This window comes from Macrobrachium rosenbergii, chromosome 10, assembly GCF_040412425.1.
Source record: "Macrobrachium rosenbergii isolate ZJJX-2024 chromosome 10, ASM4041242v1, whole genome shotgun sequence".
Lineage (NCBI taxonomy): Eukaryota > Metazoa > Arthropoda > Malacostraca > Decapoda > Palaemonidae > Macrobrachium > Macrobrachium rosenbergii.
In genome coordinates, this window is record NC_089750.1 from 20,072,954 (window position 1) to 20,090,018 (window position 17,065).

The 17,065-nt window shown below is 42.2% G+C and overlaps 1 protein-coding gene across 9 annotated transcripts in view; it reads right to left on the minus strand.

The window, feature by feature from the left end:
- Window positions 1-17,065, minus strand: part of LOC136842537 (uncharacterized) — a 122,909-nt gene that overhangs the window by 50,194 nt on the left and 55,650 nt on the right. For all 9 annotated transcript variants that reach the window (XR_010854258.1, XR_010854260.1, XR_010854259.1 and 6 more), the window contains exons 5-6: window positions 6,661-7,059; window positions 1,204-1,870 (exon numbers count right to left, since the gene is read on the minus strand). Coding sequence is in view for 6 of the 9 variants with exons in the window: in XM_067109965.1 (XP_066966066.1) it covers window positions 1,204-1,870; window positions 6,661-7,059 (1,066 nt within the window). In the remaining 3 variants the exon portion in view is untranslated. The remainder of the gene's footprint in view (window positions 1-1,203; window positions 1,871-6,660; window positions 7,060-17,065) is intronic.

Sequence of the window (17,065 nt, forward strand, 5' to 3'; positions counted from 1 at the left end):
CTCACCATTAGCAAAGGGCAGAGCATATTATAATGCTGCAACAAAGGGAATATGATTGCAAAAATTACTCTTCAAGACAGACCTCATGTGTTTTCTTGAAGGAGAGTGAGTACCTAACGGGAAGTACTCAAGGGAATCCCTTATGACTGATGCCATGAAATCTCCACCCCTACAGGGGTTGCAAAACAAGGTCAAAATCTCTACCTAAGAAGGAAGTCAGAACTACTAAATGGCTGAGTAGGCATAAACCAAAAAGTTTCCAGTTTCTCCTTGATCCTAATCTGTGATAAGGCAATTGTAAAGCTATGAAGAACTATCCCTCAAACACAAGCTTTCCAACATGGTTTTCAGCTACTCTTCTATGGCTCAAAGCATCTATGAACACTGGTAGTATAGCTCACAAACTGCACAAGATGATGATAATGGAAGGTCCAAAAAGACTTAAGTCAACCAAAAAAAATTTCAACCAACATTACCAAAGCATAGCCATTAAATGTATGATAATTCTTTTACCATTTGCTTTCCAGATTTTGAATATCAACAGCTGAACAGACTTCTTATTTGGCAACTGAGCTCATCAGGTACTTTCACTACACAGAGAGAGCTACATCATCTAGATGAAATTTCAGTCATCCAAATGCTAAACCTCAACCAAACCTTCTAATATTCTTTAGTCCTATGTTCATCAGTTTCAGGTACACTCTTCATTGCCCACTGATATTGATCCTCAATCCCAGTAAGCTCTATCAGTCAAATATCAATCTTTAACATAAGCCTACTATCAGTGCTGGGTACTACTTGGATGTAAATCTATGTTCTTCAGGTAATATCAATCACCAGTGCCTCTTTGCCATCAATCCTCAGTCTCTGTCTCAGAGTCCTTGGTATCAGTTTGGGATACGAATGTGTTGTTAATCTACAGTGTGAGTTCCCTTACTATCCAACAGAGATGCTCAAATAGATACATTTCATAATGAATTTGTAAAAAAATTAAGGAATTGCCATTTATATGAATATACAGTACTGTAGCTGATAAGTAAAATAAGTTACTTCTGAATTCAGTAATGGACTATTCTCAAAGATCTTGGGAGAAGGATTTATCATGAAAAGTTTGTACCTTTGTATGAACACACTAAATGACATATACATTTAAAAAATTTATATGCAATAATACTGAAATTACTTTTTGCCTTGTATATATACCTGGAACTGGTTCCGAGACTGAACTGTATTTTCTCAGTAGTGCTAGTGCTTTTTTCCCAAATTTGTACACTAGATTTCTTTCTGATACTGGATGAAGAGCTCCTGTGGCATAGTGGTACCTTAATCCTCTTGCAAAATTTTCATAACTAAGGCATTCATTGGCATGTTTTGAAGCCCTTCTGCCCCACTGTTGTGCTATGATGGCTGGACGAACTAAGCGGAATGTTCCTGATTCCTCATCCTCCCAGCGGATAAGTGTAGGATTTGTTGACGGATCTTTGATGAGTCTAACAAGAAATTCCCAAGACTTTGGTCCACGATGACGCCTTCGGCGAACAGACACTTTTTCAAGTAAATGGTCTCTATTTACTTCCTCTGACTGTTCTGGTGAATTTCTTTGTCCACTAAGATTGAGAGGAGACTCGCTTGCATTCATATGTTCTAGCACCTCTGATGATCTGGAAGACATAGCAACTGGCTGCATATTCTCCTCAGCAACAGGTCTTACACTTGGATTGTAAACTTGAAATCCTGGTAACTGTCTTATCACCGTGCATGACTGGTATGTAGGTGGAGCTTCAACCAAAAGATGAGTGCTGTGAAGTCCTCGATCACGAGATTCTCGTATGGCCATAGGTTGGGAACTTCTGTCAGCCATATCCCCTCCCTGAAAAAGACATCCTTGGTACTGTATTTGTTTTCAGACATCCGACTATTCACAAAGAAGTTTATGACTGCTACCAAAAGATGTAAAAGTAAACATAACTACTCATATAGAACTTTATTGTAGTTACCAAAAGACATACAAGCATAATGTCAGAAAACTCCTTCAATATATTTTTGTCATGATCATTTCACCTGCCAACACTACTGTTTATGAAAGGATGATACAGGAAACACAGATTTAACTGACAGAGGTAGGAAATATCAGAATAGTTTAATAAGTCATTACCATTACCCTTTGAAAAATAGCTAAGCTTTCATGAGACTGTCCAATTTTTTAGAGGATCCTAGAAAATAACAATGGGGATATTAATTAGGTCAGTGAATCAACTAGTAATGAAAGTATACTAAGAAAATCACAAAAGTGATGACATTAAAGAGAAAATTTGTTTAGCACTTATGAATCTGGTGTTAAAATCTTCTTATAAGACATTCTGGTGACCCAAACCGGCTAATTCTGTTCATAACTAAGATCTTCAAAAGGAACAGTACTGATAAGATAATGTATGGGTAAAATCAGGTTTTTTTGGGAACTACACTTTCCTTCTTCACAGAGAATTAAATTAATGCAAAGAAATTTATCAAGTACTATTTACATGGCAGGCAGACCATCTTATTAGTATCATTACTGTATTAATATTACCTCTCCCAAAGAAGCTGTGCTGAGTTAGTTTCCACCTGTGGCTGTTTTAAAAAATACCCCTCTAGTCCATAATTCGTAGACTACAGGTTTAACTAGCTAATCAGCAACAGATGTAATGGACAGGTCAATATCTAGAAACCAAACACACTCCTGCATCAATGTTCCAAGAATTTTCTTCACTCAAGTCAGACCTAGGGGAGCAAAGCTATAGTAAATCCTAATGTCTAGGCAGGTAGAACTAAAGGGTCTCCCATATCCTCCATCCCTCGCTAAAATGATAAGTATGTCTGTGTGCCCAAACAATCTATCATAGCCTGAGCAAGGTTCAAACGTGGGACCCACAGAGTGAGAAACCCATTCAAGTCCATCTCACCCATTATAAAGTATACTGAAGTTATTTTTACGGAGTTCAATGCTTCAGAAGGGCAACACATAACTGTCAGATTTTCTACTGCTTCCACATGTTAATTTAATGAACAATTACCTTTGACAATGAAACTGAGAAAAGGTATTGTCTTCATTATGTCTGAGAGTTAAAAAATATGCTAAAAACAGTTCAACACATTTTATTTTTTAAACTTACTGAGAACATTCATTGGGTGAATGCCTCCCATGCCTCCAATAATTGAGTTTTCATGAATATCAATAATTTTCATATTTGTCATCATGGAAAGCATCTATGAATATTCTCATGGAATAAAGCATTGTAGATATTCTGTCATTCTACTGGAAAATATTTGGATATTAAAAAAACAATGATATATCTGCTAAGGCAGCTGGTTATCTGCAAAACCAAAAGATCCATGGTCTACAGCAAACCTCACACTTAAGACTATTTACGGCAAGGATCACCAAGTGACCAGGCAAAGATACATTCTCGACTGTCAGCTCGCGTTACAAGTCAGCTGTCCTTAAATAAGGTGAAAACACAAGCTAAATAGCAAAATAAACTGGATAAAACATAAAAAGCATGAAGCAATGCAACTTGGATTTAAAGGGAAACTGTAAAGAACCTTCAGCAGAGTTTGTAGTTTAATACCCATGGCACAGTAAGGGGTAATCCCAACATGATAGCTTCAAGCAACTACTCTTTAAAAAAATTCCCCCATTATTTCTAATTATTTCATCTTTATCACTGTCTCCAAAACTGAACCAAAGGGCCTCAGAAATTCCTCCACTCACGTCTTCCCTTTGCTTTATCTCCGACAAATCTCCACTTATCTCTAAGCTCCCCGTTTTATTGTTCTCATCCAATTAAGTCTGAGTCTTCAAACTCTTCTGCCGCAGCTGACATTATCAAGTAATACTCTCCCATGAGTTGGGTGAAGGATGTGTCAAAGCCATCTCTATCTCTTCATTATCTCATCTACATATGGAACTTATGTAATTCTTCTAACCTGGCATCTCACTAAACAGTCTTCTTAAAGCTTTATTCTTAAACTGACAACGTTGTTTAAATTTTCATTGTCATACCAAGATTCATGTCTGTATAGCAATAAAGATCATATATATTATAGTGCAGAATCTTACCTTTGAATGTAATTTCAGTCTAATTGACTGCCATAGCTTACACAGCCTGGCTACCGTTTGATTTGCTTTTTTCAGTCTTTCCTTTCCCCATCTAATGTTATCTCATCTCTTTCTGCAAACTCTATCTTCATTCCCTCAGTTCTTCTTGGATTTATTTTAAGTCCCATCTCCCTAGATATATGATGCACTTACTAAGCTGGCTTTGTAAATCTTGGGGTGAAAGAGTATCATCGGCATCTTTCCCCTTCATAGGGCGGGCTACACATGAACTGATCTTCTGACCTGTGGTCTTTCAGCCTCAATACCTATCATGTCTAGGTCTTTGTCTAATCTCTTTGTCTATAATTTCTTTCTTAGGACTGCCTACATGTTTTTGTTTACCTAGTACCATACCTACTTTTTTCTAACAAGCTACTCCTCAGCCCCTCACATCATATGTCCAAACCAACTCAATCCTTGAGATTTCAATTTCAACAATATCACAGAAAACAAAATTTTAGCCTAATTATACAGAGGTTTAACAAGTCCATCAAGTACCTTTGCTAGCCTCTCACAGAGCTCATGTACATGACTTTTCCTTAAATAAGAGTACAGGCAGCCTCTGGTTTATGACGGGGTTCCATTCTGACGCCGCGACATAAGCCGAAAATCGTTGTAAACCGAAAAAATCATCAAAAATCGGAAGAAAACCTTACTTTTAATCCTTTGAGTATCCTGTGGGTATCTTGAAAATGACATAACCTGCATTTTTATTGAGTCTTTCACAAGAAACCCTCCAAAATTTTACCATTCCACTTATCTACCAGAAAAATACTTGGAATTTCACAGAACTACAGTGCTCCCCCATTTTTACGTTAAGTATCATCCTACATCAAATATAGCTTAAATTATTATCCTATTACTACTGTATTAATCTTTGAAATTATATGATTAATATCATTTCAAAGTTATCTTAAACATTAGTACCCTTTCCCAGCAGGAGAGAGAGAGAGAGAGAGAGAGAGAGAGAGAGAGAGAGAGAGAGAGAGAGAGAGAGAGAGAGAGAGAGAGAGAGAGAATGAATAACCACTACGACTTACATTCAGCCCCTCTTGTGTTGACATGGGCAAGAGAGAGAGAGAGAGAGAGAGAGAGAGAGAGAGAGAGAGAGAGAGAGAGAGAGAGAGAGAGAGAGAGAGAGCGGGGTTTATCTCTTCAACAAATTTTTTTTCTGTCTTCCAAAGATATACTACTATCTTTATTATACATTTTTAAAACACCATGAACACACACACAAACAGTGTGCATAGGCAAAGAGACTCAAATTAGCAGTATCTTTTCCTGAGAGAGTGAAGGGCTAAACTAAGTATCTATTTATATTATAATTATCCATTTCTCATTCTACAGAGAGAGAGAGAGAGAGAGAGAGAGAGAGAGAGAGAGAGAGAGAGAGAGAGAGAGAGAGAGAGAGAGAGAGAGAGGATGAATATCGGTAAGCAGTTTTATGATTTCACGGGATTTTAATTTAACTTTTACTGATACTTTGCTGTGGTTACCCTAATATTAATATTTTAAAATTAGTAAATAATTTTTTTATCATAAAAAATGTAGTTGCTCATGAAAATAAAATAAAAATCGGTAATCAGTGAATATGGCTCTATGAAAAAATCTGCGAATGTGAATTTCATTATTTTTTTTTTTATAAAAACCCTCCAAATATTGGCCATTCTGCCGGTTTGGATGCATATTTCTTCCGATCGGAGTCGGACTGGCATCGTCCGAAATACCGTCGAAAATCGTAAGAAAACCTTACTTTTAATCTTTTGGGTGTCTTGAAAACAACGAATCCTGCATTTATATTGAGTTTTCATAATAAAAACCCTCCAAATATTAACCATTCTGCCGTTTTGGATGCATATTTCTTCTGATCGTCGTCGGACTGGCGTCGTCCGGAATACCATTGAAAATCGTAAGAAAACCTTACTTTTAATCCTTGGGGTGTCTTGAAAACGTTGTATCCTGCATTTACATTGAGTTTTTCAACAGAAAAATTTGACCATTCTGCATTCTGGAGCCATATTTCTTCCTTCAGATTGGCGTTGTCAGTACCGTAAACCAGGAACATGTGTTGTAACCCAGGAAATAATTTTTCTATGAATATATTTGAAAAGCGTCATAAACTCGGAACGTAGTAAGCCGAGCCCATTGTAACCCGGAGACTGTCTGTACTGTACAGCGAAGTTAAAGTTAGACAGCTAAGTGGAACAGATGACAAGTAAAAAACAGTGAAGTCCCTTACTGCCCCAGAGAACCTAACTTCCAAATTTCATCAAAACTAGAGAAAACAAATTTCCCTTAAACTGACCAGTAACCTTGAAAAAAAAGTCACCAACCTCCATCTTGAAAAATAGGAGAGTTAAAAAGTACCTAAAACTCTATTACTGATGTAAACTGTTTCATATGGGGTCTACATAAATTTAAATTTATCAGTCTATTAAAATTTTCAAGTGATACTTCCGTATCAACTGAAATAATGACTATAAGCAACCTACCCATTCATGACAAAAACCACTGTATCCTACCTGCACAGGCATCTTTGAAGAGATTTTCATGAGAGGTGGAGGTTCCCTCAGAGGTTGGTGAAGTAGCCTTAAAGGGGAAGGATGCTGGGGAGGCCTTAATGGAGGGGGTTGCTGGAGAGGTCTTAAGGAAGACGGTTGCTGGGGAGGTCCTAATGAAGACAGATGCTGGGGAAGTCTTACTATAGGAAGTTGGTGATGCCTTAAAATAGGGGGTTGCTGAGATTTCAGTGGTACTGTTAGGGGAACATTGGGTTGAACTCTGTGCCATGGTAAACAGATTGGACTTGTTTTTGTATGAACTGGTCTTAGTAATTCTCGACGTAGTTGTGATTCACATCCATCCTGAGAAGGGGGTTCAGAGCTTTGAACATTCAAATGTTCATCTGACTTGTCAAATTCCTGTAAATACACAAAATTACTCCACTAAAATGTAATGTCACATACAAATATTTATTAATGCATTCTGAAAAATCAAAAGTCTAAGGCAACCTAAAATATCCCCAACTTATGACTATCCATATTTAAGACACAAAAAAAAAATTATGGCATTATAATTGAGGCAGAAAATTAATTTGACAAACATATAAAAGTTACGCAAAAATAAAAAAAGGCAGTATATAGTACTTTAACATGTAAAAAGTTGAATATGTAAAAATGAACTTTGCATAGGTAATATGCTAATACATACAGTATCTGTAGTTCCCTAACCTTATTCAATAAAACTTACAACCAATCCTCACAGTGCAAGTAAAGATGGCTGACTGAACTTTCTGGATCTAGCATATTTAATGAAAGCTCCACATAGTGAGTAAATGATTAAGCCCCATCATAAGTAGAGACTACTGAATCTGTGTTCATGTCTCATAAACACAAGTATTACTTTTATGTCATGATACCCAGTTAAGGGAAGACAAACTAAGCACAGTACTGAACACCTGCCAAGTGTAACAAAGCACTAGTTGGTGGTAGGTGGAATTTCCTACATGAGGAATACCTTGTATCATCTGCTAAAACATTCCCTCTTCTTAATTTCAGCCAGTTAATCAAAGGTGCTTACTAATTAGCCAGACTGGGTATAGATAAGTAATATAAAACTCCACTTCAGTCCATGTTGAATTATTAAAAATGATGAACACAGCCATGATGCAAAATATGTCTCATTAAGAATAATAACAAGAATAATTCATTACCAAATGATAATGCAACAAAGTCAACCTTGGTGGATCAATCTGAAATGTTTCCATTGTTGGATCGTGCAGATCTACTAATCCTCATTTACTGTATGATTATAGAAACTTGACCATTTGCATGGACAAGGCAAAGCTTCTTCAAGGCTCTATGGTTAAACAATATTTGATTGATGTTCCTCTTCCTGATACCTGTCACCTTGCCACATTTTCCACATGTAATGCAATACTACACCTGATCCAATATATATTCAAATACTGAATGCAACAATTCTTACCAATCTTCATCCTTCTAATGTTACGTTACAGAGACACTGATCTTTCAGCCCTTATACATAACTTGCATCTTGATACTTTGTTATTTATTTTGTGCAAGACACTAAACTTACAGGAAATCATTAGGTAATTGTGATGTCCTTTTAGATCTAGCACATCCAAAGCAGTATCAACAATGAATAAGAGTCTCATCTTGGTACGACATTTGACTCAATTGACTATAAACTCAGTATTTAAGGTGTTACAAGTTTTGTACTTAAGTCTTTTCCAGGGAATTTAGAGTGACCAGAAGTTGGCGTTTAATTGAGCATAAACTTTTATGTCTGGGGTTTCAAAGCATAGTACACCACTGGACTTTTGTTGGCCTTTAGAAGATAAAAAAAAAAATGAAGATGTAATTCTTGTTGCAGTTACTCACTCCCATCCTAATCCAAAATGATGAGGCTGCTATCCTTACAACAAAGATTTGAAGTAGATCAGTAAGTGATGTGTGCAGCAGTGGGTTATGAAGGTCAACTCTAAAATAATTAAAACTACTAATTAGCTAATCATATACTGCACACCCACTCCTTGATTCACTTTGCATAATTATGAGGTGCCTTCTTCCATGAAGAATGCATTCCAGTTGCACCATTAGCCCATCCTGAAACAAACACACGTCCTGCTCTGTTCAGCTAACCTACTACTGCAGATCACATCTCCATTCATTCTTCTGTGTAACTCAATAGCGTCATCATCTCTACAGCTCTCTCCCAGATCGTTGCTGAGTGCTCTCAGCCTTTGTTCCCTCTTGAGCTCACACTAAGTGTTTTCTCATTTTTATTCTTTACTCTTGTCCTGACTTAGGGTTTTTTAATTGGTGCATATCCGTATGATGTAAAGATTCGACCACATTACATCTCACCTTCCTGAATTGGGATAAGTACCCAATCTTTGTTCTTTTTTGGGAGGAATTTCAATAACTGACTGCCTACTTTGTTTCTTCTGATTTTTGCTCACTTACCAAGGAGGCATTTCTAGGTAGTAATTTTGCACTTACCTTCTATCTTCTATTTTATTTTTGTTTGAACAATACAGTAAATTTTGCCAGATTAAGTTTCACTTCATTCTAACTTGACTATTGGGAACTGAATATTGCAGATCTAAATTACCATTAAAATTAACTAAGTTTATTTAGGAATTAATCTGAATATCTGTATTGGTTTCTTCACTGGAGTAAAAAGGGATGGCGAAATGACATTTTTATAATAAAACAGAGTTTTATATATACTTACCAAATAATTACATAGCTATTAGTTTCTACTTTACCTGGCAGCTCAAAGTTCACAATTCGCAATAGTGCTCCTTTGTTTTGAGTGTAGGTATACTGCTCCGCCCACTTTCAGGGAAGGATAGGTACAAACAGCTAAAGAGCTCAATTTGTTATTCTCTATGTCCATGAGAGGGAAGGAGGGAGGGCTCTGATCATGTAACTATATGATAAGTATATATAAAACTTTAATTTATTATTATAAAAATGATATTTTAATGATAAAATAAGGTTTGTTCATACTTACCTGGCAGATATATATATAGCTGTATTCTCCGAAGGTCCGACAGAATTTCAAATTTCGCGGCACACGCAGTGGCCGGTCAGGTGGTTAGTACCCATTCCCGCCGCTGGGAGGCGGGTATCAGAACCATTCCCATTTTCCATTCAGATTTTCATAGTGCCGTTGTCTCCTGAGGGGGAGGAGGGTGGGCACTATTTAATATATATATCTGCCAGGTAAGTATGAACAAACCTTATTTTATCATTAAAATATCATTTTGTTCATGAAACTTACCTGTCAGATACATATATAGCTGAATCGCACCATTGGAGGTGGGCAGAGACAGCATAGGATTGAGAAACAAAACAATGTAGATGATTACACATCTTGGTTCCTTACCTTTTAGCATAGCTGACTTGAGATTACTGTCACCCAAGTCTGCGTCTGCTTTACTGGAGTTTCCAACGCAGGTAGAGACCTATAAGGTTGGAGAGTTCCAGACGATCTGTCAACGGGACGTGACCACTATGTGCCCAGATCGTAGCCCTCAAGAAGGAAGCAAAGAGACAAAAATAACCACCTGACCCACCAAACATCTTGACTAGTAAAAAACTAAGGAAAGGAAGACTGCCCCACAGTCTACCCACAACCATAAAAACACAACCAAAAAATTATAAAAACTATTCCTAACCATACATTAAAGGATAGGATGGGTACTGCCTCCTTCTCCCAAGATCGTACCAGCCGAAACGTAAGGTCCCAATGAACAGCAAGACTCATACACTGTTCTTACGTCCTTTAGGTAATGAGAGGCGAACACAGAATGACTTCTCCAAAAAGTGGCATTCATAATCTCGCTCAGAGCCATGTTCTTTTGAAAGGCTACTGACGTTGCCACAGCCCGAACCTCATGCGCTTTAACTTTCAAAAGTTCGAAGTCACTCTCCTGACAACTTTTATGCGCTTCCAGAATGGTGGACCTCAAGAAGAAAGCCAGCGCATTCTTTGACATGGGGACGTCAGGTCTTCTCACCGAGCACCATAACCTGTCCGCAAGACCTCTCGACTCTTTAGTCTTGTTCAAGTAGAATTTTAGAGCCCGAACAGGGCAAAGCAGTCTTTCTGGTTCCTGGCCCAGAATACCCGCCAAACCTTTCAATTCAAAGGACTTGGGCCAGGGGTGACGGGTTCTCATTCTTGGCAAGAAACGACGGTTGGAGAGAACACACCGCATCGTCTCCTTTAAAACCAACTGACTTAGATATTGCATGGATCTCACTGATTCTCTTTGCAGTAGCGAGAGCCACTAAAAATAAAGTCTTCTTTGTTAAGTCCCTCAAAGAAGCAGCATGAAGGGGTTCAAAAGGGCTTTGCATCAGGAACTTAAGAACCACGCCCAAGTTCCAAGATGGAACCAAAAACTGAGGCACCTTAGTCGTCTCGAAGCGACCTAATGAGGTCATGGAGGTCCGTATTGTTGGCGATATCTAATCCTCTGTGCCGAAAGACCGCCGACAACATACTCTTATACCCCTTAATAGTAGAGACTGCCAGCTTCGGAACTTCCCTAAGGAAAAGAAGGAAGTCTGCAATCTGGCTCACAGTGGTCGAGGAAGAGGAAATCCCTCTGCTAGTACACCACTGCCGAAATCTGCCCACCGATTGGTAAACTGCGATCGAGGATGTTCTCCTGGCTCTCGCGATCGCTCTTGCCACCTGCTTGAAAAACCTCTCGCTCTCGCCAGCATTTCGATAGTCTGAACGCAGTCAGACCGAGAGCGGAGAGGTTTTGATGGTATCGTTGAAGTGGGGCTGTCTGAGTAGATCTGGACGAAGAGGTAACACCCTTGGAAAGTCTACCAGAAGCGACATTACCTCCGAAACCACTCCTTGTAAGGCCAATACGGGCGATCAGAGTCATCCTCGTATCTTGCGACGACGCTAACTTCCTGACCACTTCTCCCAGGATCTTGAAGGGAGGAAAAAGCGTAAAGGTCCAGACGAGACCAGTCCCAAAGAAGGGCGTCTATTGACACTGCTCCTGGATCCAGGACAGGAGAGCAGTAAAGCGGAAGCCTGTTGTTCTTTGGCGTTGCAAACAGGTCTACTAAGGGACGACCCCATAAACCCCACAGTTTTTGGCACACCTCCTGGTTCAGAGTCCACTCTGTCGGGAGCAGTTGATGACGACGACTTAGCAGGTCCGCTCTCACGTTCTGAACGCCTGCTACAAAACTCGTCAAGATCGTAACGTTCCTGGAACTCGCCCACAACAGGATCTCTCTTTCGCAAGAGCAGAACAGGGAACGAGAATGAGTGCCTCCCTGTTTTTCAGGTAAGATAGAGCAGTGGTATTGTCGCGTTTACCTGGACTGTGCGACGGACACTTGATCTTGGAAGAATCGAAGGGCTAGAAAAAATCGCCCCTAATTCCTTCATATTGATATGCCAGGCCACCTGTTCCCCTCTCCAGATGCCTGACACTTCTCTCTTGCCCAGTGTTGCTCCCCACCCCGACATTGACGCGCCGGAGAACAACACTAGGTCGGGGTTCGGAAGGCTGAGAGACACGCCCTCTGAAAGCCTCGGGGATCCAACCACCACCTGAGATGCTCCTTCACTTCGAGGAAAGTTTGAGAGACAACTCGAGATTTTCCTTGTCTTCCCAGTTGTCTTGCAGGAAGAACTGAAGAGGCCTGAGATGTAGTCTCCCTAGGAAAACAAACTTTTCCAGTGAGGAAATGGTCCCCAGCAGACTCATCCACTCCCTCACCGAACAGGTTTCTTTCCCTAGGAAGGCCAGGACTTTTTCGTAGCACAGTTGTTGACGTTCCGGGGACGGAAAAGCCCGAAAAGCCACTGAGTCCATCTGAATCCCCAGATACACGATGGACTGCGTTGGGGTCAGGTGTGACTTTTCGAAGTTGACCAGCAGGCCGAGTTCCTTCGTCAGGTTTAAAGTTGCTTGAAGATCCTCCAGACACCTCTCCTCGATGACGCGGTTCGAATCAGCCAGTCGCCCAAGTAGAGCGACACACGTCACGCCTGCCAGATGCAGCCACCTTGCTACATTCCGCATGATGACGGTGAAAATCATGGGAGCTGTGGACAGGCCAAAGCAAAGAGCTCTGAATTGATACACCTTTCCCCTCAAGACGAACCTCAGGAACTTCCTTGACTGAGGATGTATCGGCACGTGGAAATACGTAGCGTCCTGAAGGTCGAGGATACCATCCAATCCCCAGGTCTTAAGGCTCCTAGAACAGACTGCGCCGTTTCCATCTTGAAAGTTTCTTTCGCGATTGAAGCAGTTCAGGCTGCTGACATCCAGCACAGGTCTCCAACTTCCCCGACTGTTTCGGGACCAGGAACAGCCTGTTGTAGAAGCCCGGGAATTCAGGTCTAAGACCTGTTCTATTGCTCTCTTGACGAGCATTTGCCGCAGCAGGTCGTATAGGATCTCTTGTTTTCCTGGACCGCTGACGGAGAGAGGTCCAAGGGCGAAAGGCTTAAGGGAGGGGAGAAAGGAAAGGGATCTTGTATCCTTTCTCTAAAACCGAAAGGGACCAACTGTCTGCCCCTCTCACTTTCCAGACTTGAAAACGCAAGAAGCCTGGCACCCACCGGTATCTGGAGGAGAATCACATCACTTCTTGCCCCTACCTCTAGCAAGGGCTTTACCTCTCGAGAGGTTCTTTCCTCGAGAAGAAGGCTTCGAGGATGCTCCGGCACGAAAGGGCTTCTTCATCTTGGGAGAATGTTGACGGTTTGACGTCGTCGAGGTCACAGGAACCGCAGGGCGCTTCGATGACTGAGCCAACAGGTCCTGTGTGGTCTTCTCTTGTAGGCTTGCAGCGATGTCCTTTACCAACGAAGCCGGGAAAAGATGATTGGAAAGGGGAGCAAACAACAGTTCTCCTTTCTGTGCCAAGGAGACGGACTTCGTAGCGAAACCGCAGAATAGAGACCTCTTCTTGAGCACTCCAGTCGCAAAGTGTGAGGCCAATTCGTCAGAACCATCTCGGACCGCCTTGTCCATACAAGACAAGACGCTCAAAAGGTCCGACAAGGAGATCGAGTCCTGACTCCGAGACTTAAGGTCCAAAGCTCCAAGACACCAATCAAGGAAGTTGAAAACTTCTAACGTCTTGAAAAGGCCCTTCAAAAGATGGTCCATCTCCGTAAGAGTCCAGGGAATCTTGGCCGTCGACAGATGAGACCTCCTACTCGAATCAACGAGCGAGGCGAAGTCTCCCTTAGATGAGGAAGGAAGACGAAGCCTAAGTCTTCTCCGGTCTCATACCACATCGCCGCTTTTCCCGAGAGTCTTGAAGGGGGAAGGGCGAAAGAAGACTTTCCTTGAGCCTTGCATGGAGTCCATCCACAAATGGACTTTCTTGAAGGCCCGCTTAGTGGAGAGCGATTTAGTCATTTTCAGAAATCCCGAGCTTTCCTAGACTTAGTAGAAGTCAGTTGAGAAGGAGGAGAGAGGTACTGCCGGCAGAAACTTGTCAGGAAACAATTCCTTCAACAGCTTGACGAGGATCTGGTAGTCCGACGACGAGGACTGATCCTTCAACTCATCTTCAGACTCGAGACCCTGAGTCTATCTCCAACATCGGGCGGGAAGAGCAGAGAGAAGTTGGAGAGGAAACACGCCGCAGGGACCTCTGCTCGGAAGAGGAACTGGCGTGCAAAGCAGCTGGAGAACCAGGAACCACACGAGAGCCGACAGCAACGGCAGGTGGAGCGTCTTGAAGGGAGTCAAAACGTCCATCGGGCGTCACGTCTGGCAGCATGACGAGCTTCTTGAGCGTCCCAGCCGGGCGTCACGTCTGGCAGCATGACGAACGTCATAAGCCTGACGAGCGTCATCAACAAAATGGAGAACATGACGTCTAGAACGAAGGGAGGAGGAGGGCGTCCTGGGGTGACGTCAAGACGATCCTCCCCAACACCCTCTGGGGGACGAGTCTAGGGTTCCTTCCACGACGAGCGGCGAAGCAGACGAAGGTGACGAACGAGGAGCAGGAGAAGGAGACCGCCTAGATCTCTTCACTGGAAGTCTAACATCCTTCCGACGAGGACGGGACCTGGACTCTCTCTGCAATGAACGAGGAGAGTTGCTGCTGCATGGAGGCAATAAGGGTCCTCGTTGGTGACGCCTCTCTCTGGAGAATCACGGAACCTAGAGGCAGAAGGACGAGGGGGCGTCCTAATCCTCTTCTCTTGAGGAGGGAGAGCTCTTGGGCGCTCAAAACGTCTTCTTGGGATGACGTCCGGTACTTCTTTTGCGGGGGGAACGCATCCACAAACTCTGGCGAGGAGCACAGAGTAGGAGAGAGAGGACGTGAAGCGTCCTCCTCCCTAAAGCTTCTCTTAAGAGGGCGAGAGTCTATCTGACGGTTCCAACCCCTGCGTGGGGAGGACGTGTCAGAAGACGAGAAGCAGTCCTTCAGGACCCGAACACGAGATCGAGCCTGGGCAGCCTGGGAAACGTCTTCAGGACCTGCGAAGGGACGCCAGACTGGGTGGGGTTCCCGTCACCCTCCTTCGGCTTTCGACATGCTCTCTCCCTGAGTCCTGGGAGTCCAGCAGAGGTCCAGGCCTAGAGGCATGATGGGGCCGGTCTGACGCCCCCTCCACTGCACTGGGGGCACTAGTCACTTCACAACACTTATCTTGGAGAGCTGACACCTTAGATTCTAAAGCACCTAATCGATTCCATCATAGCGGAAAGCATATTAGTCTCCACTGGCACGATCTCAGGGCAGGAGACAAAACCACAGGGTTAGGATCTAAAGGTACAGGGGAGTTAGGGCCGACATCAACACTTCGCAAAAGAGAAGCACTCCTGGAGGAAGACCTCCTCAGTCGATCACGCCCAACTTCCTCACATATTTATCATACGCTCTCCATTCATTTTCAGACAAAGAAGCACATTCATCACACCTATCATTCAACATGCATATATGCTTCCTACAGTTAGAACAAATAGTGTGAGGGTCAACCGCAGCTTTCGGCAACCTCACCTTACATTCAGACATCACACACGCAGACGGTAACTAGCAGAGCTAGACCCAGACATAATGATAATCTAAATCAAAACCCAAAGAAAAGTCAAAAGCGTATGCCGATCTACCGATCCAAAGTCAAAATACCAAAAGACAATGAGATACTCAGTAATTAGAAAAAGCAAATCCTATGACAGAGGTGCAGACAACAGTTGTTGACAACACCGCGACAGAGAAAATCTGAATGGAAAATGGGAATGGTTCCTGATACCGCCTCCCAGCGGCGGAATGGGTACTAACCACCTGACCGGCCACTGCGTGTGCCGCTTTGAAATTTGAAATTCTGTCGGACCTTCGGAGAATACAGCTATATATATATCTGACAGGTAAGTTTCATGAACAAAATGTCATTTTTATACACGTAACTTACCAAATAATTACATAGCTGAACCCCACGTCGACAGATGGTGGGATACATGGACAAAACTACTCAAAAACACTCAGAGATGGAGATGAATTTGAAATAGAAAAAATTAGCTACCATCGTGAAATGCTTGTTGTAACCTTACCTGGTGAGGGAGCTAGGGCAGGTAGGTACTGTACTGCCTCTGGTCGGAGCTGCTCTCGACCTGTAATGGCATGGCGGTAGAGCCAAGAGTCGACTCTACTTCGGTCGGTGCTTTGCAACATAGGAGTCAATCGCAGGTTGCCAAAGCTAACAATCCAAAAAAGACACATCGAAATGTGTGTGCATGCCCCTGCCCTGGCCGCAGTACAAAATATGAACAAAAATTGAAACCTACACCACAAACTTATTAAAATTCAAACCAACTGATGGCATTCACGACACAGTGCCAATCAGGCTTCCCAAGAAAACAGCAATCCTTATTCAAGGACCATGGATACAGGAAAAAACCAAGACATTCCTCCTATCCCACGTTACCCAACACCATGCCAGCTGCGAAGTAAGGGCCTAGAGTACTGCAACTTTCATAAACTGTTTCCACATCATGCATTTCCAATATGTGGACTGCAGGAGAGAAGTCAGTGACAGATTACATCTGGAGGCCAATGAAGTCGCCACTCCCCTAATTTCATGTGCCCTGACCTTACCTAAAGGAAGGACATCCTCCTGAATCCTAGTGTGTGATTCATAAAGGACGACTGGGGTTTTTAACCGAACACCACAGGTTCACAGAAGGGCCTCTAATTTCCTTGGTTCTTTGTAAAACTTGCGAAGAGAATGAACTGGACAGAGGACTCTCTCCTGATACGTTTGACCTAGAGTGTTTGACAAGCTCTTGACTGAAAAGGAACGTGGCCAGGGACTAGAAGGGTCTTTGTTCTTCGCCATGTATCCTAAGGTCAAGGAGCAGACAGCTTCACCTTGAGTAAA